The following is a 23,248-nucleotide window of genomic DNA, read 5'->3' on the forward strand; positions in this document are numbered from 1 at the left end:
TATTTGACAGCCTCAGATTTGAGTCTCTACAACAAACACACAGATACATTATTTGGTCAACTTTAAGACATTGTATTTATTAATTTAACACATACAATTGGTTTGAAAATTTTCATTACATTCCTAAAAAGCTAGTACAATTATAACGTTTGCACATCTATATATCCAGAGAGTTTGTAGCTGCGCTACCACATATTATACGTCAAAAATGTTTTCCAATGCAAAATCTATTTACATAAGAATCCTTCCAAATATATTAAAATTAAATCCTCTTATTATTTCATAAACATGAAATACACATCCATTTTTTCTTGCATAATATAAACAAACCTTCATGTTTTAAAATACATTTCTTGAAAGACAATAGTACCAAATGTGTAAATTTTACAATGGTTCTGCAATTCAAGGCAATTGATGAAATAAATGTTGTACTCCCGTTTACTTGAAGCTACCAAATTTTTATCATTGACCATTGACCCTTGTGTATGCCATGCCAGTGAACGGAGCATGGGATATGGAAGCTGATGGAAGCTATTAATTTCTGTTATCTGCTCATTTTTTTTTGTTAATATTTTCATTGAGCAAATCTTGCCTATTCATATATTTTAACTAGCTCAAAGCATGACGAAGAGTCTGTGCATTGTTTTTGTCATCTGCTCTTCCACCTGCCAGGAGGTTGGAGTTCAAAATTACTGGAGAGATTTATGAGTATATTTTCAATGAACTTGAACATCAAACCCTCTTCCACAAGCAATATTTGATTTTGATATCTCACCAAGATATCTCTCTCAATAATTTGAACGAATAAATGTTTTTTAATTTTGAACTATCAAAAATTGCACTAACCATTGGTTAGTTGTTTTACAATAAATTCCTCAAATTTTGAAGATGTCATGAGCATAAAAGAGACACTCAACAAAATTATACTTGATAAACAGGATTAACTGTATAATATCAATTGCTGCATGTTTATAAGGAACAAATCCTAAACAGTTACATTCCTCAGTTGTTAAACCATTCTACGTTAACTTTCCCTACATAGAGATCTAAATTGCAGTTTTTTTGTTTAAAATCTCAGCCTTGTATTCTTTGAATAGAATTCTTGGTCTGGAACAGATACTGAATATACCGGGTATGTATGGTACTTATCAGAAAATACTGCCATAAAAAGTGCATGCAACCATAGACACACAGGTCTATGATGCACATCATACTACTTTTCAGCAATTGCTGATTTTAATTTGATAGCGGATCCATGGATGAAGTACGCCACCACTGACATGTGTTTCTCTACCCTCCTCCACTGCTCATCGGGATCATCCGTGTTTTCAATGTCAAAGAGGGCATCCAACAGACCCGGAAATGCATCTCCAGAATAGACATCCTTACTGCTTGGTGCAAAAACCACATGTCTGTGGTATTTGAATAAAGATAGTTTTAAAAGAGCAATGTTAATGAATGGCTGCATTTTCTGTAATTGTTGGATAAGTCATTTATACTACCGATCATTTCCAAGGTAAAGATGTATCTGTTACTAAGTACTCTTCTTGCTAAAACATACACTTCTAATTTGCTAAAATCACAATTTATTTGATTTTTTTTAAAACCATAGACAAATTCATGACTTGTAGCTGACAACATTAATGTTAAGTTGACATATCATTACCATTGACAGAAACAAATAGATGAATGCATCTCCACATAGAGTCAAAAACAAATGAAAAAGGGAAAAAATAGAAAATTTCTGGCCCCAAATCAAATATGCTGTTAAAGTGTAAATAAGTAGTGTGATACCACCACACAAAATAATTCTTGGGATGGTTTACTTACTTATATAATGGTCTGTCTGGCAATCCTGCAGGATCAAGAAACGTCCTGTCCAAGTACATCAAATGATCATTGACCTTCCTTATAACAAATGGACTGTGGAAAGAATTAAGAAACAATTGTAATTTTAATAATTTATATGAAGTGTATGTGTCATTTGAATGAACATCAGAGAAAGATTTACTTTCCATGCACACAGATTTTGCCACATCTGTGCAATTCAAATTGATGCATTAGCATTGTTGTTCAGAAATGTAACGTTTTATGGCAGAGTTCTAAACTATGTCTGGGGTGGAAGAAGACATCAGTATGACTGAAATTACTTGCTAGCTGTGAATTGATTCTGCAATTTCCACTGCAAACAAAGTCACTGACACACTTGCTTGAACTTTCCCAAAGAAATCTGTGAAGGTATATATACAACGATAATTATGCATTTCTACTTCATTCATTGAACATCATATCAGACATAATTATGTGTATGGCAACTCTATCTCTAGGAATTGATCATGAGAAGTTAGGAGTCTAAGAGTGGTAAAAATGGAAAAAAAAATTGCACTGCGAAAATTTCAGTGAAAATAACATATTCTACTTTAACACAAAGCGCAGCCATATGATAAGAATATACAGTGCAGGATACAAGGTGTACAAGTTATTTTGAGTCATGATCATGAGATTTGCATATGTGATGAATATTCATCAATGTAATGTACATATGTAACTCTACTTTGTTGTGCTCCATGCATTACATGGATTCGAAAGTAAAAAAAAAAGTAGAATTCTGGTACATAGAGTATGCACATTCTACTGTCTCCCAAAGTAATACATAAAATCCTGTGTACATCCATATTGTGACCAACCCTCTCAATGTATAATGGTTTATTCCTCACTCATCTCTTTTCATTCTAACCACCCCTCCTAATGTGTAAAGGTTCAGTCCTTGCTCATCTCTTCTCACCCTGACCATCCCTCCCAATATGTAATGGTTCATTCCTTACTCATCTCTTTTCATCCTCTCTATGTAGGAATGAAAATCAATTGAAGCATCTATAAACTCCTCCAGTGATTTATTAATGTACTCTGAAAAAGAAAAAAAAAGCAAAACACAGAAATAGAATATGCAATTTGAAGGATTTGCTACACTTTTCTATCAACAAAGGAAATTTGACATGACACACTGTGCTGTGTAATCAAAGACAGTAATATAAAGAAATAGATCAAAAACTCTGGAATAACTCTGAGAAGAAGAAATTTACCGTTTGAGAGAAGTAATTTTTTCCACCAAAATTGTTGTGCAAAAGTATTCTAATTTTTACAATTTTTTCTGTAATTTTATCGATAATTTTGGAACAAATTGACATCACGTTTCATTTGCTATGATGTATGATCCAAAGTTTGGGGAAAATCTGAAAATAGAAATTGTCTAGAACTGAAAAAAAAATTGACAGCATCACTGTTCGCTCCCATATAGTTATCAGAGTGATGACATTGACCCCAAGTGTGCCTTGGCTCATGGAGATAACGAACAGCTGAATGTTATGATAAAATAGTTAAGTATAGACCTATACAGGCACTGAGAGTGAATATGTTACAGCAATTTGATTAGTTGATTAGTTTCTTTTCCTTTTCTACTCCTGTGATAATCTTTAAGACAATCAATCTGCAAGGCAGTTTATGTATTGACAAATATGTTATCTTTTACAAGTACACAGTAAACTGTTCTTGATTTTTTTTTACAATATTTGACAAAGACTGAAATACATAACATGCAACCAATGTTTACACTTTGCCTATACACCAGATACATGGAGAAATTTCAACATACAATCATCAACTCAGAAACCCTACACGGAAAGTAAACATTGTTTTCTTCCAGAACAGCTGGTGCATCAACATCTGGAACAACTTACAAACTTAACCAATTACACAAGGATGACGAAACAAGAGATAAAATTAAACTGTGGTGAACTTGACCATCCCTTTCAAATCCTAACCTAACTTGACATCTTAAACTAAAATACATTGCATGGTTAATTGCACACAAAAATACATCGGGGTGGACTATTTGATAAGGGACGGTGTCTGGAAGATCGATGAGGTACAGTACAGTATCTTTTTTATCCAATCCATTGTACATTCTTTTTTCCCCACTCTCCCATCTTTTCGTTTTGTCAAACCTTCTCTGGCTGAATTTTTTATTTATTTATTTGGAATTTTTTCAAAATCTGCCAGGATTTTTTTACTGCATTTCAACACCAAATACAGTTTACCACATCAAATGCTTACTAAATCATCACATTATATACTCTTAGTTCCAGTAGGTATAAAATTACCAAAAAAATCTTAAAAATACGAAATGAAAGATATCCCAGTAAAACTGAAAGTTTTGCAAAGTTGCCCCAAAAATTCAAAATTCGGGATTTCAACTTAATTTCAATATATCTTATTAACAAAAACCCTATGAACCTGTTTACTAAATATCAAAGCAATCAGACTGGTAAATTTGGAGAAACAAAGTTTTTGACCAAAAATGAGAAAAATTGCCCCCCAAAATACAAAATTGCAGATTTCATCCTAATTTTAAATATATCAAATTAACATAAACCCTAGGAACCTGTACACTAGATATCAAAGCTACCAGATCACAAGTTTTAGGATAAAAATTTTTGGACCAAAAAGGGCAAAAATTGCCCCAAAATAAAAAAATTGCCAGTTTCACATACCTTCAATACATTATATTGGGATTAATCTTAGATATCTGTATACCAAATATCAAAGCTATCAAATCAGTAGTTTTTGTATAAAAATTTTTTTTTATCAAAAATTATGAAAATTGCCCCAAAATAACAAATATGACAATATCAATACAATTTGCACAAGCATGACTGAGGTCATTCTGAGGAACATGAATATGAAGTTTCATAGCAATCAGATGATTTCAGAGAACAAGATTTTTTGACTAAAAACGGAAAAAAATACCCTTAAAATACAAACATGCAAATTTCATCCCAATTTTTGCACACATACTTTAGAATACCTAAAGAAATCTGCATACCAAGTTTCAACCAAATCTGACCACTGCTTACTGAGTTTTAGCCATTTGCAGGATTTTTCCTTTTTTTCCCCTCATTTGCATATTTTTGGCACTGACATGTTCATTTGAACAAATTCACATCTCCACCCCTAGGTGCACCTGTACACCAAATACTAAGACAGTAGGTGCTACGGTTTAGGAGTTTTTGATGTGGACAGACATACATACATACATACATACATACATACATACATACAGACCACATTTTTCCACCTTATACGAATACCTCCCATTTGCATATATACATATGCATATTATATTGGAGCTAAAAAAACTGTCTGTATTATATTTTATAAAGGCGACAGAAACTTACTTTCACATTCAAAAAGTTAAGAAAAATTACCTTTAATATGTACCGATTTTTCTAAATTTTTTTTTGTGATTTGAATGAGATATAGAATTTTAAAATTTTAATCTTTACATGTATCAGTATATGATGTATTTTACTTTTGAGATACAGTAGCTACAGTATTCTCACTACTTCAACACTGAATTGTGACATATGAGAACCTAATTTCTCCGACTTACCAAATGACAGACCTCGCTCCGAAATCAGAGCGCCATACCGGTCTTCGATTTTCCTGATGTTATCTGCCATTTTCAATCCATAACCTGTGCAATCAAATGGCAGTACCAGGGCATCAGCAAAGACCCTAGCCATCTCGGCCCACACCTTGGCTACGGTGGCCTGGTAGGTGAAGTCTGGGTCTACAAAATTCTTGACATAGGAGAAGCTGTCGTGCAACGTGTGATATGCCGGGTACTGTGATATGTTATAAATTTGACAAAAATTGACTTAAAAGGGTTAATATCAACAACTTAATTGATGGATTGTGCTATGAGGAGTATGAATGACAACATAACCATGAATAACACAGCATGCAGCAGTTGAATCTCATAAACTTGTCAACCAGGTTCTAAAATATCTCTTGATATATCATATAGTCATACTTTCTTCAGTCAACATTTTCCATTTGTCCAATCGATTTCTATTGTGATGACAGACACTGAGTGCCTGAACAGTTTTGTTCGCAACATATAGCAAACACTTACAAATTTCACGTGTGCATCACTTACCCCATCAAATATATATCTGAAATCCATAGATGAAATACCAACTCTGGACATGAATGATACGTAGTCACTTCCAGATCCGATATTAGATACCCTATGACATGATCACAGGAAATCCTGACATTTAAAGCATTATAGACTAGAATGTGCGTTCTTGGCTCTGATTTATTGAACAACCACACAGAAAATTATATTTTCCACAGGCAAATGTACACCAATACACGTGCAACTTGACGACAAATTCAAGAAACTTATTTATCTAAAGAAAGACTTTTGACTTGACCAAGGAATAATGTATTACTTGATTAGATTCTGCTTTCTGTTAATTATGGCAGAACATTATTGTATACATACACAATTTGGATGACATAATTTTCAAGTTCCTCAAAGTTGCTTGTACTTAGGCACAAATTTTGCCCACAACTTTTGCCCATAAAGATACCACAGGGGCAAACCAATCTATGGTCAACCATGATGAGTTAAAAGACCAAAGTTTGTTGTTAATAGTAGTCACAGGGAAAACAGAAGTGATGTTATAAATTACATCACAACAGTATATTGATGGCGCAAATGCAGCAATCTTATTAGTCAAGATGTGAAAGAACCGTGCTATTTGCAATTACCACAGTTGGCACGCGCGCAGACTCTCTGCAAGTGCAAAAATCCTTTTTTAGACGTTTCATCCTAGAATTTCAATATACTGTTTATGTTATGATATAATAGCAATAAAGCACACCAAGCGATGGTATACCATTCGGTTTTGACCAGTTCAATTCACACACTCACTATAGCTCATGCATATGTGTTGTGAAATGGTCAAAATCTCGTAGTACCATCGCTGGGGGTGCTTTATTGCTTAATTATATTACAGCTTTGTCAATACCCTGCAGTGAATTTTGTGATATCATCACCCCAAAAGAATATTTACTGATAAATAATGTATCCAATTATCCAGTATTGTGGCCCTAGATGTTTTCTACAAGTAAAAATTCACTGGCATTGCCAAAACTATAGAATATTAACAATAATGTACCCCCTCCCAACCCATAGTGACTCAAGTAATTGAGTTTACACTCTATAATGTACTCGGTTCCACCTATATTTTGCAAAGTTTGCTTTCATCCATTATGAGCCCGGAGGGGGTACATTATTACTTAAATATTCATGACTGATTGATTCTATCTGTTTGAAGAATTGATCTTTTAAGTAATTGGGAAGTTGGAAAAACAAAGATCTGTGATCACAAACTCACATTGGAGTTTTTCCATCTTCACTTGGCGCTCTTTCCAGCCAGACATCATAGATAGACCTCTTTGGGTCAGAGGCATCTTTTATCTGCAATAAAACCATTGACAAAAAAGAGTGGTTTTGCTAAAATAATACTGTCTTTATAAAAAAAATGGAAGGTTTAACTCTTGCACGTGCATGTGTAAAATTTCTCACAAATAAAAGTTGATGTTTGAAATCAAATAGCACGCTCGTTTGTCTCAAAAGTGGTCAAAATTGGGTCCTGCACGTTTTTCAACTGAGCTGGGGCTCTTGTATAGTACGAATGTGCACAGCTTGCTCTTCTCTTGCCCTTTAAAGGCGGAGCCTCCCTTTAAAAGGACGCCAAGGTATCATGGCGGCGTTAATTGTGTAAGTGGACACTAAACAGGCAATACGCGGGCACACGCGCAAGAAAATGCCACTTTTTAGTTTTGCCCGGCCACAAAAGCACAGACAGACTGCCAAGCAGTCAGCGTGAAGTTGCTGCCGATCGAACTCTGTGGTTATATTCAATCTCTAGCGCAACTGGAAGACAATTTTTTAGGAAATTTGAGCGTTTGTGGCGGGGAATCAATGACCGTTGGCAATTTGAACTGACCGTCAATCAAAAGCTTGCATAAACTCTGTTTGCAGGATTAGCAAAATGTGACAAAAGGTTGAGGTCAGTTTGTGTAATTAATGTTATAGAAATCAAACATCATACTGGCCATGTGTTTGAATGGGAGGAGAACTCCACTAATGCGAGAACCTGGGATTGAAAAGTGCGGCTTTAATATATACAAAAGTCAACATGGGGACTTTACCTCTGCATATGGATAAAGGGGATTCATAGCACTAAAATAATGTTCCAGAGCACATTTTGCAGTACTTAATAATAAACTGATCATATTTTACATTCATGACTCAAGTCAAATAGGCTGATTAATACATACTGACTTTTTGTCCAACATGTTCCTTTTTTCCTATTGACTTCTAGTGTAAGTATGGAATGCTATAATATAGGATTACACTTCTGATAGCTGTGCAACTATAAGTAGAGGGCGCAAGACAGGTTCTAGCATCTGTTGAGTGTGTCCCTTATGTCCAAAAGTGAATGTGTAGAAGCACTTGCATAAGGACAGTGTGTAAGGTGGTGTTCCACTGACCATCACACCTTCTTCCAAGCAGTATTTGTTATCAAAGATGACATGAAAACCCCTTCATACAGCATATTTTGAAAAAGCATAGAATCTAAAGTTTTGGTATACATGTGGCATTAGCTTACTTGAAGGATGAAGGGGTACATACTTGGGGTAGAAAACCTCAAATTTGGTATTAATGATAAAAATTGATTTAAGTCAAAAGGTTGATACTACTTCATGACATTTAATATCTCATTTGAAGACCGACATACAAGAAAGTGAAATTAATCATGAAAAGCAAAATTGAAATGACTCTTATTCAAAATGTAAGAGCTTTATTGCCAAAGAAAATTATTTGTTTTAAAGTATTTGAAAAACATAAACAAATTTTGACCCAGCCTGAGTGGAGTTAATGTTTTTTTTAAATGTTGAAAACGGGATAAAAAGAAGCCAGGAAGTTGGATGATTTGCGTAAATTTGCAATAGTTGCACTTCTTTCTCAGCTATTTTATGACTGCTTGTTATACTAAAAGATGACTCAACCCATATTGTAGTCTTGGGTGAACATATTAATGAGAATTGTATAAATCTTTACAAAAAGTGATTTTGAGGAGAATATGCTGTATGGAGAGCCACTAGAATAGGCTTACCATATGGCTTTAGTGCATGCAAAATTCTATCGTTCTCAACGGTAAGTGAACAATAGCAGGATCATGTGTCATGTTATACATATACTGAAACCAATAGAGCTGGCGATCTTTCCATCCATGTATTTAAAAAAAATTGATATTTTTAGTGTTGCAGGTACTGTTACCTTTTTAGTGACTTTATATAGGACATCATTGAGGTTAGGAGTTGCCTTGCTGCGAAACACAAAGTTCCCCTCAACAGTTATGTCCACATTAATGTAAACCACTGCATTATCTGTCAGGATTTTCACATGTTCCTGTAAAAACAACAGAAGTAATTTAAAGATGGAATCTGGCAATGACCTTTGTAGGTTATTACAAAAATACGAACCTATGAGGACATGGTTCATTATATAGCTGGTAATGCAGTGCGCAGCAGTGGGGGTGGGGGGTGGGGGGGTGGGGGGGGGGGTGGGGGATGTCTGGCTGTATATAATGTCAGAGCATTTTTAGTATATTGTGGTATTTTCTTAATGACATTACATTCCCAGACTCACGGGGGTATATCATATGGTTTATGTTACATGGCTTAATTTTCTCGCAAGGTTTGTACAATAATTTTTCTTCCAATTGCAAATATGCCTATATATACTAACAGCTTCTGAAACTATGGGAATATTTCTTGATGAGCAATCACCCTGACTTGCAATGCAACTTGGGATTGATCAGAAGATTTCTCTTATTGTCATATCTGTTAGGACTTTTACCTCAACCCATTCTGGAGATCCGATGACGCCATGCTCTTCCCCTCCCCAGCTGCAAAAGACAATTGACCTTCTTGGTCGCCAACCTGAGCAAAGGATAATGACAACAATTAATTACTTGCAGATGTATATACATACTCTCCACATGGATAATTTCCCTGTTAGAAAATTATTCAAAAAACTTACGAGCATTGCAAACAAACTTTCTTACGGTACCATTGCCGATTTTGTTAAACATTGAATACATTTTGCTGCACTCGTAGAATTAAATTCAAGCATTGTCATTTATCATTACAATCTACAATTGCTTTTTGTGTAATACTATTATTTTGTTGATAATGTCACTTATAATCATAACTCTTTAATGATATTGACAAAAAATCTCTATGCAAACAATTACGCGATTACAAAAAGACTAACATAAAAGACAAACAAGTCATCGTTGATGACACAGTCCCCACTTGTTAATGGGTACTTTGATTACATGTCCTAAGAGGATAGAGTCCTCTTCATTAATTGAGACATGCCTAAGTTTTGGCTAAGGACACGAAAAAATTGTAACAAAATGGCTGCCATGCAGCCATATTGAATCATATCAAGAACAAATTGACATACATATGTATGACATAGGTTAATGTCCTTGTACCAATTTTGAATAAAATCGGTTAAGATATGCCTTAGAGTATTATGGCCCTCGACAGGAAAAAATTGTAATAAAATGGCCGCAAGGCAGCCATATTGGATCGTATCACATAACAAATTGACATGCATATGTATGACATTAGTCAATCTCCTTGTACCAACTTTGAATACAATCCGTTGAAACATGTCTGAGTTATTGCTCTGTACATGAAAATATCGTAATAAAATGGCTGCCTGGCGGCCATATTGGATCGTATCACATAACAATTGACGTACATATGTAAGACATAGGTCAATGTCCTTGTACCAACTTTGAATAAAATCGGTTGAGATTTGCCTGAGTTATGCCTCTGCATATGAAAAAATCGTAATAAAATGGCGACACAACAGCCATATTGGATTGTATCACAAAACAAATTGACATGCATATCTATGACATTGGTCAATGTCCTTGTACCAACTTTGAATAAAATCGGTTAAAACATGTCTGAGTTATGGCACTGTATATGAAAATATTGTAATAAAATGGCCGCCTGGCGGCCATATTGGATCGTATCACAAAACAAATCGACATGCATATCTATGACATTGGTCAATGTCCTTGTACCAACTTTGAATAAAATCGGTTGAAACATGTCTGAGTTATGGCTCTGTACATGAAAAAATTGTAATAAAATGGCCGCCTGGCGGCCATATTGGATCGTATCACAAAACAAAATGACGTGCATATCTATGATTTGGTCAATGTCCTTGTACCAACTTTGAATAAAATCGGTTGCAACATGTCTGAGATCTGGCTCTGTACATGAAAAAATCTTAATAAAATGGCCGCCTGGCGGCCATATTGGATCGTATCACAAACAAAATGACGTGCATATCTATGACATTGGTCAATGTCATTGTACCAACTTTGAATAAAATCGGTTGAAACATGTCTGAGTTATGGCTCTGTACATGAAAAAATCGTAATAAAATGGCCGCCTGGCGGCCATATTGGATCGTATCACAAAACAAATTGACATGCATCTGTATGACATATGAAGTAATCCTTGTACCAAGTTTGAATGAAATCGCTTCTTGCATCTCTGAGATATCTGCGTGAACGGACGGACGGACGGACGGACGCACACACGCACGGACATGACCAAACCTATAAGTCCCCCCGGACGGTGTCCGTGGGGACTAATAATCCAACGTAATAGTACTTATATGCTTCCATATCCACAATGTATGTATACACAGATTCAGATTTAATTTTCTTTTTCTGAATACTTGAAATATGCAAATTTCATCTAAGCAAGGACTGCAGTCATGCACTTACCAGTGGTCTCTATGACTTCAACCATTGCCCTGGCAATCTCTAACATTGATGCCGTCCCACTTGAAGGATCTAAAGCACCAAGGATCCAGGCATCTCGATGGTTTCCCAGTATCACGTATCTGTCTTCTCAAACAGAGTCATTGCATCATGATCAGAGGAATTTTGAACTTCACGTCGATTTTTACATAATTTTGGCATTTCTGTAAAACTTTCATAACAAGTTGAAATACAAAATTCACGTTTTGCAAGCATCACAAGCATTTAAAAGGTGCTATGAATGATGGAAGAGGTAGTTCTATAAAATCATCGAAACTAATTGTGGAATTGTGCATTAATTACTATCTACAATCGATGGCCGATACACATGCAAGGTAGAATGTGATCATGCATATGCACTTGGAATAATATCTCTTAATTTTGTGCCAGTGTTTCTTCCATCTTTCCTTCTCATTGAAATTTGTCTCAAATGTTTTTTACAGTGTTAGGCTTCTTGAACACATGGTGTGCAATAAATATTTTAGGGATATATTGAGGTATGTAAGTTAATGAAACAGGAACTATAACAGAAAAGATAATTTTACCTGGTTCAAGAGATCCCCTGATATAGCCAACAGTTGTGTAGGTATAATTTCTTTGGTTTATGTTGGTCACTTCCAACTTTAATTTCCTGTTAAAGGGTGAAAATATTCATTTGGCAGATCATATCTTTCACATTCAGAGTTATACCCACAGAGTTTTGGTGATTTTGCTTCAGTAAAGTACTGATGGTGTTGGGTTTTTTTTCAAATACTTGACATTTTTTGGTTTTCATGTTGGTTTCATGTGTTATTTGTTGTTGCTTATCCTCCTTGTGGAGAAAATAATGAATTTTTAGGATTTCAGGAAAATGCAAATACATGAAATGCAATCATGCCCCTGCTATTGAGAGTTAATTTACTGAACTATGACTCAGTTTGCTGGTTTTTATTCTCATTTGCATACCTGTTGTTTTGCAATGCTGGCCCCAGTCGATATGTGATATTCAGTGCTCCCCACCATTCCTTTGGTGCTTCTCTGCCTTCCATATTCCTAAGTATTGTAAAATTGAAGGTCAAAGAACTTTTTTAGATTTTTAACACCTATATCTAGTACAGTGGGGTTTTCTAAATATGTGGAGGGCAAGAAGTGGTTGGACTTGAAATGAATCTGCAAATTTATGGTAGAACACGCCTTCGGTAAAGATATTCAGACTCTCAAACTGTTGCAATTCTTTTCTGATCTACCACTTGTTGGGGTTCATTTTTAAAGCTCTTAGTGTAAGAAAACTTTTCATCGTCTCAGTTTTTCGAAAATCTAAAAATTATATTTTTTCTTCATAGAGTTAACACAGGGATGGCAGCCTTTGTGATTTTCAAATAATGTTAGGTAATTTGTTTCTCTAGTACCAAAATTTGCACAGTGACCCCCGATTTTTATTCTTGATTTTGAAAGAGAATGTTTGAAATATTCCTTGAGGAAAATTTGAGCAAAAGTTAAGTCTTTCACTTTCGAGGTGCATAATATCTCAAATAATAAAAATAAAAGTTTTGCTAAAACAGCAAAATAGAAATAAAGCAACCCGTCATATTGTGCTGGTATGATTTTATGTCAGTAAATGTCAATAATTAATAAAAGCAAATGCTGCAAGACCATGAAGGCTGTGCCAATACTGAACATTTTACAAATCAACATGGTCTTAGGGGTGCAATTACTTCAAAGCAATGAAAGGGCCCCTAAAAAATCCCAATGGTTTTCAGTGAGGTGTGCAAAAAAACATAATAGTGGTATACCAAGATTAACAGTGACATGGCATGTAGTTGATGAACTGCATTTATGTATAGGTCTGAATCAGGCTGCAATATCCTTGGTAAGAAACTATACACTGCAAAAACACTAATAATTCCAGGTGACAAAATCTAATAGTAAGATGAAAAGTGCTATACATACAAAAATATGTGTCTGGAAATCGTTATCATCACAGTTAAGTCCTTTGCATTACCTCAATATTTCAGCTGCATCTTGATAACCGATAGGCTGGGCTGGTATTTTAGGAAGATCTATGTTTTCTTCAGGTTCCCTGTAGGCACCATCTAGATTCATTGACGGAGCAGAATGAGAAAACTCTTACAGTAAGTCACATTGACTTGGCAATGGTAATATGAAAAAATATTGTAACACACAAGACATTTTTACAGGCAAATTATGTGATTTCTTACTGGTATGAATTGAAAATATAGTATGAAAGAAAATATTTGCGAAAAAATGAACATTCAGTTAAATATTTTGACACTCATATACAGTCGCTTTGGATCGCCCTAAGACCAGGGATCCACTTTTTCATAATGAATAATAATTAACCCTTTGAGCGCCAAAGTCAATTTTTGTTGCCTTCACAAAATATAACCCAGAAAATTTTTATCAGGTCCAAACATTTTGTTCTGATTTTTACAAAAATTTTGACCAAAAACTGGAGTTTACAATAAGTACAGTCCACCTGGTCCAAAATTTTCACATGAATTACAGAAATATTCATAAAAGTTAGTAAAACGTGTCATCATAATTTTGGTGGGAAAAATTACAACATTCAAAGGGGTTAATAAATTGTCAGATGTATAAACATGTGACCTAGCAGCCGATGTAGCTCCACTGACCATAACAAGTGTTGCTGGTTTGTCAATTAAGGGAATAATTTTAGCGATGTCAACACTCTCAAAACCCTGTATATAACACTTGTCCGGAGCCAGCTTGAGTATGCCAGTCAAGTATGGTCTCCACACCAGCTGTATCTCATTCACCGTCTCAAAAGAGTTCAGCGTAAATTTCTCAAATACTTGTGCGGTAAAACTGGCATAACCTACTCATCTGGCTACTACAACCAACTCTGTACCTTCTTCAAAATCCCATCTCTACAAGAGCGTAGTAGTTTTATGGATGCCACCTTCTTTTACAAATGTATGTTCTCTTTTTATAACAGCTCCAAAATTCTAGAGCGTATCTGTCAGCATGTGCCTTCTCCCACTCTGCGCTCAAAACAACATTTTAAACCTAATGTATCAATAGTCATTGCTCATTCTTCAGCATTTTTACAAAGAACTATGAAAAATTTGAATAGTATTTTAAACAATGAGACTTTTGATATTTTTAATTGTAACTATGGGCAATTTCGCAGATTTTTATCTAATATAATGTTTATTCTTTTTAGATCTGTATTTTTTACCAATGATTGTTTTTTTAACTGTGTTGTTACTGTCTTTGTTTCTTTGTTGTACTCTTTGTTAGTTTCTTTTTCTTTTGCTGGAACTGTAAAAGGGCGAAAGCCCGTTGTTCCCAGCCAGTAAATAAATAAAATAAATAAATAAATAAATGAATACTGATGACCATAGGACATATAGATGGGAAAGTCAAACCTGAGATCATGATTAGCACGCGCATACATCAGTGCTGGGTGTGACTGCTGGCCCACTAATTTGCCTGAGTACTAACATTTAACCAAAGCTCTGCTGTCAAGTCAAATGTTTTGTTCGACTAAAACAGCAAAATCCCTAAAAAATATAAGTACGCTTGGTTTTAATTATCATTTATCATCTGTATTAGGTCATTGCTAAAAACCTATATACAAAGGCAATCTGACACAAGCGAATCAAAGAACTTTGATGATTTTTTGAATTATTTTACCAAAAAGAGCAAAAATGGTCCAAAAATACATTTTGCAGATTTTTTCACATTTTGTACAAACCTGCTATAGCTAACAGACGTTCAAATCTAATTTCAAAGAAATCTGATGAGTGGTTTCAAATATAAAACAAACGGAAAAGACTTGCCCCAAAAATACAAATATGCAAATTCCAGCATGATTTGAACAAACCTCTCACTGCAGCAAATTCAAAGAACCTCAATACCAAGTTTCAACGCAATCTGACCAGAGGTTCCGGAAAAATATTTTTTTTGACCAAAAACAGGAAAAATTGCTCAAAAATTCAAATATAAAGCAACATTCACTACAGTTTGAACAAATCTGACTTAGATCATTTCAAGCAACCTGCATACCAAATTTCAAAGCAACTGGACAAGTGGTTTCAGACGGCAGAAAAGTTTACAATATGGTAGAAATATTAAAAAATAACTGAACACATGATTGAATAAATAGAAAGATAGAGACCCATTAATAAATTCACAAATAGATAAATAAATTGTTAGATTGAAAAGAGATTGATAGTAAGCAAATAAATAATATAAAATAAATAAATCAGTAAATGAATAAATAAATAAATGTTAACCTACCTATAGAGGGATATGCTGGAGTGATAGGATCACCATACAAAGCCCACAGTGTTCCTCTCTCAACAGCAGTACCCGGTAACCACCATGAATTAGGATACACATTATCAATACCATTTGGTGCAACTGTTGCTGGGTCAGAGTACATGACAACACCCCTGGCACCAAACTGTTCTGCAAATTTTACCTGTGATGAAAAGTTACTTTTCACTTTACTCTGGTAAGAAATATTTTGATTCTGAATGAATATGCATGAAGAATTATTCGATTTGTACGATAGAAACCCTTCGAAAAATTCAGCATACAGTATTTGAAAGGGTAATAATAGTTTTGTCTCATCTAAAACTGCTGTAAAAGTGTATCTGCTATAATTTCCTTACCTTGTCACCTCGGAAAATCTTTCCATATTTTACCAGCACTATTTTGTCTCTTACACTGACATTCAGTTCTCTTTCTAACCTCAGAAAATCTTCAATTTCACCAAAGTTGGCAAATACCACTTCCCCCTGAAAAGTACATTTCAAATGATTCAGATCACAATTAAATGTAGGAAAGAATATCAGAGTCACCATACTAAAACTCAATAAACTAGTGTTTCCTGAGTTCAGATAGCAGTTAAACAGCTTTAATAAATTGCTATAATTTTCCTGAATGGAAATATGACAATAGGAACAATCTACCCAGATAGCATACATTCAATCGATTAGGCTATAATAGCATGTTTTCAATTAGTTTTCACCATTTTCCCTTCTGGCTATAAATTTTGATATTCCACTATTCAGCTCATCATCAAAGAAAATTAATACCTTTAGCTTATACAGATGCTGTATGCAGTCACCTTTTTCCTCTGTCCCTTTCAGTTTGAGCAAATTTTGCTGACAACATCACAACTTTCCATATCACAAAATGACAAAAATGGTGTCGGAAGGTAAAACAAGCCACCTAGCGGCCGATATAGCTCCGCTGTGTTTATGTAGAGAATAAATATTTTTGACACATGTTGATGAAGAAGGTGGAAATCTTTGATAGCTCAATGCAGTGGCCAGAAAATAGTGGCTAATATAGCTGCAAAAATACACAATTGAAGATTTCATTAAACTTTGAATATATCACATCGGATCATCCCTAAGAACATGTCAACCAAAGCTATCTGATGAGTAGTTTTTTGAGGATAAAATTTTCTGACCAAAAATGGCAACAATTGCCCCAAAAAATAAACATAGGGCCAAAGTCCCTGAAGCTACTATAGACATGGATACAAAATTAAGTATTTCCTAACTGTATGAAATTATCTCACTAAGGTCATCCTAGGGACATGTAAACCAAATATTAAAGCTGTCTGACCAGCGGTTTTGAAAAAACAAGCGACTCAACAGTTGACAGAGCTCTGCTGTGTTATGTAGAGAATGACCTTTTGTGACACATGTATTGATGAAGAAGGTGGATATCTTTGATAGCTCATTTCAGGATGGCCTGACCAAAAATGGAAAAAAATTCTGTAAAAATACAGATTTGCATATTTCATCAGACTATATTAGTCTATAATGGCAAATAAACGACAGTTAATTACATTCTAATTAAAGTAAACAAGACTTGCTTAAATCAAGATTTACGTCATAAAAAAACAGCATATCTGTCAGGTTATAAAGAATCTTGAGCTGGTTATCTTTTAATATCAGTACTTTCATCCTATTAACCAAGCACATTTTAACTTTCAAATTAACATTGTAAGTAAGTTCTGTTGAATAAGTTGAGACTGTACGTACTCAGAGAAAGCACACTGAAAAGACAAATGTTTGAAACTTAAGAAGTTCAAGGTCATCAAAAGCATTATAAGGAATCATGTTACAATTTCATTGCACTTGTTTACACAGATTGCATAATTGCTATAAATAGCACATGAGGAATCTTACAGCAGAGCTTTACCATAAAAACCCTATCACTTTGACCGCTCTTATAATTGACCACTCTATTTTTTTCCTCAAAAAGTAATCTTATTTTATCCTTACCAAGTCAACCATAAATGAAAATTAGAACTTTCTCTATCTCTATTTATTTGACCACCCTATCATGACAAACTATTATGAGCAATTTCTTTTAGATAACATAAATGGTGGTTCAGAATATATCAAAGTTGGGATTCAGGAAAGTTGCCTTTACATGTTTTAATCCTCAATTCACTATGAACTGTCAAAAAAAGTTGAACTTTCTGATAATTCCACACTAAATTTATTTTGGCTTTGATGATTTCCTAATTAATTTAATTATTTAAAATCATATTAATTATTCTTTTCTGGGTGAATTGATGGGGTTTATACAGTACAAGAATTACATACAATGTAAGTCAAACAAACCAAAAATGACAAAAAAATTCCTTAAAAATACACATTTGCATATTTCATCATAATTTGAACAAATCTAAGTTGGGTTATCCCTAGGGACCTGTATACCAAATAACAAAGCTGTCTGACCAGCGGTTATGAAGAAGATTTTTTTACCAAAAACACGTTTTTTGGCATTAATTTGCCTATTTTCAACAATATCAAAAAATTAAAAAAAATAGTTTCTCAAAATCATATTTTTCATCTACACAACAAATATCATATCAGTATGTACTGCGGTTCTCAAGATATTTGAGTGGACGGACGCCTCACAAACGGACATACATACATACATACATACAGACTGACGACGGACGCCGGACGGATACCCATCCCAATAGCTTCTATAGACTATAGTCTATAGTAGCTAAAAATTGCAGATTTCATCATAATTTCAAGTAGTTCATCTATAGAAAAATGTATACCAAATTTCAAAGCTGTTAGACCAGTACTTTTTGAGAAACATGTTTTGACTAAAAATGGCTAAAATTGCCAAAAAAATTCAAAACTGCAGATTTCATCATAATTTCAACAAATATCATTTAGTTCAGCTATAAAAACCTGTAAACCAAATTTCAAAGCTATCAGATGAGTACTTTTTGAGAAACACATTTTTGACCAAAAATGGCTAAAATTGCCCCAAAAATACAAAATTACAGATTTCATCAGAAATTCAACATATATTACTTAGCTCATCTGTAGAAACCTGTATACCAAATTTCAAAGCTTTCAGACCAGTACTTTTAGAGAAATACATTTTTTGACCAAAAATGGCAAAAATTGCCCAAAATTACAAAATTGCAGATTTCATCATAATTTGAATAAATATCATTAAGGTGATCTGTAGGAACGTGTATACAAAATTGCACAGCTATCAGATGAGTAGTTTTGGAAATACACATTTTTTGACCAAAAATGGCAAAAATTGCCCTAAATACAAAATTACAGATTTCATAAAAAATTCAATATATATTATATTACTTAGTTCATCTATAGAAACCTGTATACCGAATTTCAAAACTATCAGACCAGTACTTTTTGAGAAATACATTTTTTGACCAAAAATGGCGAATTTGTATATTTCTGCACAATTTGAACAAATCTGAAATAGATCATCCCTAGGGACATATGTACCAAATATCAAAGCTATCTGACTTGTAGTTTTGAAGAAGAAGATTTTTAAAGATTTTTTTACCAAAAATGACAAAAATTGCCTTAAAAATACAAATATGCAAATTTCACCACGATTTGAACAAATCTGACTGAAGTCACCCTAAGTAAACTGAATATCAAATTTCAAAGCAATCGGACAAGCGGTTTCAGGAGAAGATTTTTTTACCAAAAACACCAAAAAATGCCCCAAAAATACAAATATGCAAATTTCACCACGATTTGAACAAACTTAAGTGAGGTCATCCCAAGTGAACTGCATATAAAATTTCAAAGCAATTGGACTTGCGGTTTCAGAGGAGAAGGCAATTGTTGACGGACGACGACGGACGACGACAGAAAATCAACCTATTTGATAACCTCCGCGTCGCTGACAGCGGAGCTAAAAATAAATGATTGTATGACATGCCAAGTTAAGAACAATATATGTACCTCAACAGTGCCGTTTGGTGCATAGCTGTTGAAAGGAGGGATCACGCCTGTAACATTTTCATCCGGGGTCAAAGGTGTTTCATACAGATGTGTTGTGAAAATTACTGTATCATTCTCATCTAGGATTTGAACCTGAAAATAATCAGATTTAAACTTTAAACCAGTGAGTTCTTCTGATATCAATGCCAAGTCACATACATATACAAATATTTACTTTGTATAGGCAGGCACCATGGACCAGTGGTCATGGTAACGGACTCACTATCAGAGGATGGTGAGTTCGAGACCCGGTTGGAGACCTGGTTCGAGACCCGGTAGGTCCAGTGTAATGGACTCACTGTCAGAGGAGGGTGAATTCAAGGCTCTAGCACGGTGTTGTGCCCCTGAGCAAGGCACTTTACTCCTCAGTGCTCCATTGGAGGTTAGTGGGTTATGCACACATCATCCTCTAATTGCATGGGCGAACACCCGTTGGATGAATTTAAAATTTAAATTTAAATTTACTGGTTCTGAGTCTTATAAAGCTACTACCTCATGTACAAATGCTCTAATCTCAAAGTATAAAGTGGGAGACAGATCAACTCATCTGGTGCAAAACTGGTAAAATATGAATAAATGAAGTGATAGAATAATTTAAGTCAATCAAATTGTTGTGAAGATAATATATCCATAAAAATTACAAGCATTTGAAATTCAATGTGTACTTTGGCAAAACAATCGATCGTTGACCTGAGAAAGATCAACAGCAAACAACCATGTATATTAGTACTTTAAAGATGCACATGAAACTTTAAAAACAGAGTATGGAAAGATTCTGACAGACGTCTTATACTCTAAAAAATGACAGCCCTTGTTGAATAGGATGATTATTGCTTTCCATGTGTTTTATTGATAAGCACAACTACATCTAGGTCCCTGGATTATTTTCACCGGTTTGAACAATTTGCAGATTTCAGTGTTTGATAAAGAAATAAAACCTTTCATATTTGTTTCTTATTGTTTACTTTTGCATCTCCTGATAACACTTCCTCTGTCCCTATTGCTTCTGCTTAACCCTTTCACCGCAATGGTTTGAAGCAATCCCATTGTTTTCTGTGGTAAACTTGGACCTCTTGAGAGGGAAATGGGGGTTAAAGGATTAAGGCACATACATGATGGGCATCAACTTTCAATGGTAGACTTCATAAAATTTTACCTTATTTGGATTATCAAGATCTGGGTATGAGAGTAGTATATCATAGGGGTGGATTTCCACTGAATCCACACCAGCTTTCAGTAACTCTTCTTTCACATACTCTGCATTCTCTTTATCAGTGTATGTTCCTGCAACATGTGGTCTGCTTGTCAAATATCTTGAAGTTTACAAGAAAAATATAGCAACTTGAAAAGTGAATAGTAACATTCATGGGTCTTTTATCATGACCTAAACAAGCAAAGGACTAATAATTGATAAAAATTAAAAAAACAAACAAACAAGGCCAGAGAAAAATAAATTTTTGTTCCTTAGATTTTTTTGGCAAAGCTAGAGAGCCGCAGTGAGCAAACTTTTTTTCACAAACCAGCAAAATATCCCACTAGTTATATTGTTACTGATAACTTGGGGTCTAGATTTTACAAACTGTCCTCAATAATAAGGGCATTATACACCTATTCAGGCCGTGTTGTCAGATCAAATTCTGAGTATTTCCATAAGAAAACAAAAACAACCTGTCAACAAAAACACAAATACTCATTGCGCAACAAAAATAACCTAAAAGCACTAAAATAATTGCAATGCGGAAGTATATATTTTCTGCAATTTCAAAAACAAGCCCAAATTGGTGGAGTTAGTAGAAGTGGCGATTCTGAGGAACAACTTAATTAATTATCCTTCCTGGCCTATAAAACAAACAAATACATACAAACAATGTTTGTAATTAATTTTTCAACAGTGATGATTAACCCTTTGAGTGCCAAAGTCAATTTTTGTCACCCTTATAATTTATACCTCGGTCAATTTTTGTCAGATTTTTGCCAAAATTTTGATAAAAAACTGAGGCCAATAAATTGTTGCGTTCATTTGGTCCAAAATTATCAAAACAATTACAGAAAAGTTCATAAAAATTGGTAAAATGTTGCACTAAAATTTTGGTGGGAAAAAAATACAGCACTCAAAGGGTTAAATATTTGAAAATTTCCAACATTAGTTTTGATGGCAAAGACTAAAGTACTACTCTGGAAGCGTGATCCAAGTCACGGGTCAGTCATGTCATGTCAGTGACCTATTTCAACTGTTGATGTTCCATCCTGGTATCTTCTGTATCTACACAGCCCGGCAGCGTCCTGGCATGGCAGGACCACTGAAAATAAACAGTTTGAAAGTCTGTACAACACTGAATGCCACTGAATTTCTTTCCCTGCTACAGAGTTTCCCAGGTTTCGATATCATGTAGAGATTGTTTTCAAGATTTTATGCGGTTTTCCCGATAAACACTGTAAATATTTATATGCCCTCGAAGGTAGAGGTGTCGCTCGCGTCTACGCCCCGATACGTACCTGAGATGAGATTCAATGTTCTCTGTTTTGATGTTTTGGAGCAGTTTTGCAGAAATACTTTCGTCTTCCCCTCTCAGAGCATTTTCCCATGCAACATAAGCATCGGGGGGTGATCGTATGACAGGGGCGAGATAAACACCAACAATGAGTCCAACTGCTAGCACAACAAGTCCACCGAGGCCGACACAAATGATCGAAGTACTTCGTCGTCTGCTCGTGCTGGCGTACGATACCTGGCCGGACTCGCCAGTGGCAGTTGGTGGCTTCTTGGTCGCCTCTTCTAAGAGTAGAGGGTCACGTTCGGCAGCTCCTTGCCTTTCGTCTCCCATTTTTGAAGCACTGCAAAGACACTACTCTAACAAGCATATGGCAAACGCACAACCTGCATAAAAAATTACATGGCCTGTGAGAGCGACCAGCAATTTGAGTAAAGCACGACACATACCCCTGTGACCTCAGTTGACCCTAACCTATGACATACAACTTTCTGATTCGGCGCCCTCAAGTGCCCGTGCCAAGCAATACTTGAAAAGCGCCCACCTGTTTTGCTGGAAACATGTGAACAGGTCTCTAGTTTTCAGGGAATTTTACAGACCAATTATCTTTTTCACTTTCAATTTTTCAGGCGGTTCTGTTTTCCTCTTCTTTCACACTGAATCTGGGCAGTTGACTGCTGATGCCAGGGTGTGCGCA

General features: G+C 34.9%; 1 protein-coding gene across 2 annotated transcripts; it reads right to left on the reverse strand.

The window, feature by feature from the left end:
- Window positions 1-48: 48 nt before the first annotated feature.
- LOC139149752 (N-acetylated-alpha-linked acidic dipeptidase 2-like) lies at window positions 49-23,037 on the reverse strand. Of its 2 annotated transcripts, none has more exons than XM_070721708.1 (17): window positions 22,556-23,037; window positions 21,216-21,372; window positions 20,021-20,152; window positions 16,418-16,543; window positions 16,041-16,224; window positions 13,759-13,849; window positions 12,723-12,809; window positions 12,323-12,408; window positions 11,742-11,864; window positions 9,782-9,864; window positions 9,200-9,331; window positions 7,248-7,330; window positions 5,984-6,089; window positions 5,450-5,684; window positions 2,826-2,907; window positions 1,831-1,923; window positions 49-1,412 (listed from the first exon to the last, which is right to left on the reverse strand). In XM_070721708.1, exons 1-17 carry the CDS (start codon window positions 22,882-22,884, stop codon window positions 1,214-1,216), a joined length of 2,328 nt encoding a protein of 775 aa, XP_070577809.1. In that variant the 5' UTR covers window positions 22,885-23,037; the 3' UTR covers window positions 49-1,213. The 2 variants fall into 2 exon arrangements, with proteins under 2 accessions (XP_070577809.1, XP_070577810.1); XM_070721709.1 differs by having other exon boundaries at window positions 5,450-5,639; window positions 5,999-6,089; window positions 22,556-23,024.
- Between the last annotated feature and the right edge of the window lie 211 nt (window positions 23,038-23,248).

This window comes from Ptychodera flava, chromosome 14 (assembly GCF_041260155.1).
Source record: "Ptychodera flava strain L36383 chromosome 14, AS_Pfla_20210202, whole genome shotgun sequence".
Taxonomy (NCBI): domain Eukaryota; kingdom Metazoa; phylum Hemichordata; class Enteropneusta; family Ptychoderidae; genus Ptychodera; species Ptychodera flava.